Below are 4,011 nucleotides of genomic sequence, written 5' to 3' on the forward strand. Positions count from 1 at the left end.
ACCCGCTCCCGCCGCCGTTGTGTCCTTGGGCAAGACACTTCACCCGGATTTGCTCCTGTGGGTATTGTCCACAGTACATGTATGATACTAATGTGTACTTGTAAAAGTGTGGCGCAGTGCAATGATCATCAGATCAAGGGGTGAAACTCGCCGCCGCTGCGTCTGTAAAGCCGTTGTGTCCTTGGGCAAGGCACTTCACCTGAACTTGCTCCTGTGGGTATTGTCCACAGTAATGACCATGACATGTGTGTAATGTGTATTTGTAAAGCGCTTTGAGCATCTGGAAAAGCGCTATAATAAATGTAAGGAATTATTATTATTATTAATTATTGCAGTAGTCGAGTCTACTGAAAATAAAAGCATGGACAAGTTTTTCTAAATCCTGTTGCGACATTTTTTAATCCTTGATATATCCTTCAGGTGGTAATATGCAGACCTAATAACTGTTGTAATGTGAATGTTAAAATCCAGGTCTGAGTCCATCACTACACCCAGGTGTCTTGCTTTGTGAGTTACTTTGTAGTCTGCCGACTGAAGCTCTGCGATTACTTTGAATAATAAAGCCTTGAAACTTGAAAACCTTTCGATGATCCTTTAACTAAAGGAAGTTACTTCTTATAGTTCTGTTGTTTGTGTACCTGATCCCATCTCGTCAGTGAGTCTTTGTGGCGGTCCTCCGAACACCGAAGACGGATCTTCTCCCAAAATCTGCTGACAGTGCTCGATCATAAACTTCACCAGCTCACAAACCTGCGGCAAACAAAGGGAACACTGGTGTTTCAATAGTGTGACAACTGTGGAGTTCAATTCATAACAAGTGTAACAAACGTTATTATCATCAATGTTCAAACTGTCCAAGGCTGGCTGAACCTCCTTTCTTCTCTTCCAGCAATAAGAGTGCATCATTTCTGAGCAGCTAGTGTGACAATGAAGGTTAAAACGAGGTGTTTGTGCAGATCATTTCCCTCAACCGTTTGCTGTTTTCAAAAAGTCAAACTGTTCCAAGATAATACTTTTTATAAAGCCGATTCGAGACATTCTTGAGTAAGCTTGACCTGGTTTAAAGGTGTTAACAATGCTACTGTAATCAGGGATTAACACAAATATATATTTCAAAAACAACATGTGTGACTGATACCGCTAACCCCAAATATCTGAGGCATTCAGGCAATGAAGACGGAAATATGCTGTGAAATGTTTTGAAGATAATGAGAATTTTGGTAGTAATTAAAAGGCAGAACTTTAAAGAGTATCATGACACTAAGCCTTAGGATAGCACATAAAAGCATAAGAATACACCCTTCTCTCCAAAAAAAGGAAATTGATTGAAAAAGGAAAATTGATGTAAACTAATTCAATCTTAGTAGTTTTGAAAATGTCTCCATTCGGTGCTTGAAATATTTTAAAACAAGCTTTTTGCTATGTTACTACTTCAAGATGTTCTATGTTTTATAAATTGTATTAAAAAGTCTGAGAGTAGAGTCCTGACACAAGGCCAGTAATAAGATATAATAACGTGGTTCCTTATTGTTTCTAAGGAACCACGTTATTATATGTTTTGTTTCTAAAGATGACAGCTTTGTACGGCTTGTATGACCTGCAGACACAGCTAACACACTTTGTTTCTGAGCCGTGACACAAAGACTGATTTAATTGTGTTGCAACATTAAAACAAAATAGCAAGGCCAACTGTATCTCCGTCTGGGTCAAATTCCTCCAAGTATTAGAGGTGATATTTCCTCCCACTTTCTCACCCTCTTGGTTTCCTCTCCCTCCACCTCAGGGCTGCAAGGAGCTCCTGGAGCCCAAAGCATGCTGGGAGCGATGCACACGGACAAATTGAAGCTCGTCATCTGGTTTTCATGGGCGTTGCCCTGGATACCGCGCAGCATTGCTAACAGGTAGCGTAGCAGCAGGGCGTTTTCTTTGGGAAGCCGTAAAATCATCCTGCAGAAAAATATGTCAATAGGTATATATATATATATATATAGTGTAGAAATGGCAATGAAATTATGATGCTGCTCCAACAATGCAACATATATACAAAAAGAAAGAAAAAAAAAAGAAAAAAAAAAGATTTAATTAAAAAAAATAGTGCAAAAAGTCTATATGCATGTAAATAGAATATGATATTTACAAGAACAGAATATGAAATTAAATAATGTACATTAAGACACAATTAAATACGGTTTATTGCGGTGATAACTATTTCTATAAATAAGTATGTTGCAAGTTGACAATGTTTATCGGGGCATATATTTACTAAAGTATGATATTGTGTTATTTCCAGTTATAGATTTAAAGAATGCACAGTACAGTTTTAACATTACATCACCTCTTTACGTCCTGCAATTGTTCCTCTTCCTCCTCCTCTTCCTCCAGAACGTCCATCCACTCTTCATGCAGCTCACAACACAACAAGCTGCTTGGGATACTGCGCAAGAAATCCTGAAAACAAACAAACAAACAAACAAACAAACATCACTTTATCACACATGCATCGTTTCCTAAGTTTCTAGTTTTGATACTGTAAGTGTTCACAAGCATGATTAAGGTTGATGTGTGTAATGAGTGACCCCTTGTGTGCAGAAGCTCTCTGTTATCCCTGCAGGTAATAATAATAATAATCCAGATTATAGTAACAAGCTAATCCAGATCCTCTGCTGTCTGTTCTGCTAACGTAGCTGCACGAGAGGATTTACTTTCTGTTCCTACAGGTGGGTCAATTAGCTCACAAATAACATGATGCTACGATGACACGTGTTGCTATGAAGCTTCATTAGATATTGAATAATGTATTTATGTAAGAGAATTACAGAGCACGGGGTGGGGGGTGATTTCCCCTAAAAAAACTAAGAATTTCTAGGATTTAAATCTTAAATATAGAAGAAATAACCTAGAAAATTATGAGAAAATAATCAAATAAATCCTTAAATATTGTTTATTACCAGTAAAATAAGGTTATTTTTCTTCTTATTCTGTCTATTGATGTTTAACTTAAATATAGACATACACCCATACTGTTAGGGTGGCACCATTGTAGGTAAAAAAATAATACAAATAATTACGAAGCAAAAAAAAAACCTACAGATGATGAGAACATAATCAAATATTCCCAGATATAATAAAGTAATTCATTTATAAGAAATACATCTCAATTTCTTTGAGATTAAAGTCACAAATTCCCAATAAAACACAATTTGGATAAATTGTTTTTTTGATAGTAAACCACATTGTTTTATGCCAGCAGCAGATAACCAACTAATCAAATTATACTTTCCAATCAGATCTGGCATTAATGAAACTCTCGTGGTTTGAACCCAGAAGCATGATGTCATGATAACTGTCTCACTTTAAAGACTCCGGCGATGAGGAAGACGTGGTCTTTTGTCAGAGGAAGTTGAAACTCTCCGCTGTCCAAAGAGTCCCGAAGTTCACGGACGGCTCGAGCTCCAGCCGGACGACGGAAGATCCCCCGCGTCCACGAACCCTCGTGGTAAAGGAACGCCATCATGTCCTAAAGAAGGGACAGAAGAATGTAATAAGAAGTCTAAAAAGAAGTTTAAAAACAAACACAATTCTTGGTGAGAAAGAAGGATAAACAAGCTATGAAATCACTCCTTGTTTTTCCCACTCACCATCACGGGTTTCGGTAGAGCGTCCTCCACGCAGACGGAGCTCAGTGATTGGCCGAACAGAATGCCTCGGGGCCCGCTGGCGAGGGAAAGTTCGTTCAGGTGAGAAGAGGATCCTCTCCAGAAAGCCCAGGTGATGAGAGAGCGCCTCCTTTTGAACGGCTTCTGAGACAAATCTGAGAAGAAGAACACAGTATCCCAGAATGCATTAGCAATTAAGAGGATCAGGATCAAAATGATAGATGGATAGATGGATAGGTAGATAGATAGATAGATAGGTAGGTAGGTAGGTAGATTGATGGATAGATGGATAGATAGGTAGGTAGGTAGGTAGGTAGGTAGGTAGGTAGGTAGGTAGGTAGGTAGGTAGGTAGGT

The 4,011-nt window shown here is 38.5% G+C and overlaps 1 protein-coding gene across 1 annotated transcript; it reads right to left on the bottom strand.

Annotated features, from left to right (window-relative positions):
* Positions 1 to 638: 638 nt before the first annotated feature.
* On the bottom strand, positions 639 to 3,811 carry LOC104951195 (rho GTPase-activating protein 20-like; the record flags this gene model as incomplete). Its single annotated transcript, XM_010777833.1, has 5 exons — positions 639 to 750; positions 1,755 to 1,947; positions 2,336 to 2,448; positions 3,353 to 3,517; positions 3,639 to 3,811. Coding segments are annotated over 5 exons (756 nt in total), but the record flags the coding sequence as incomplete, so codon positions are not given.
* Between the last annotated feature and the right edge of the window lie 200 nt (positions 3,812 to 4,011).

Source organism: Notothenia coriiceps, unplaced genomic scaffold (assembly GCF_000735185.1).
Source record: "Notothenia coriiceps isolate Sejong01 unplaced genomic scaffold, NC01 NC01_scaffold00018666, whole genome shotgun sequence".
Lineage (NCBI taxonomy): Eukaryota > Metazoa > Chordata > Actinopteri > Perciformes > Nototheniidae > Notothenia > Notothenia coriiceps.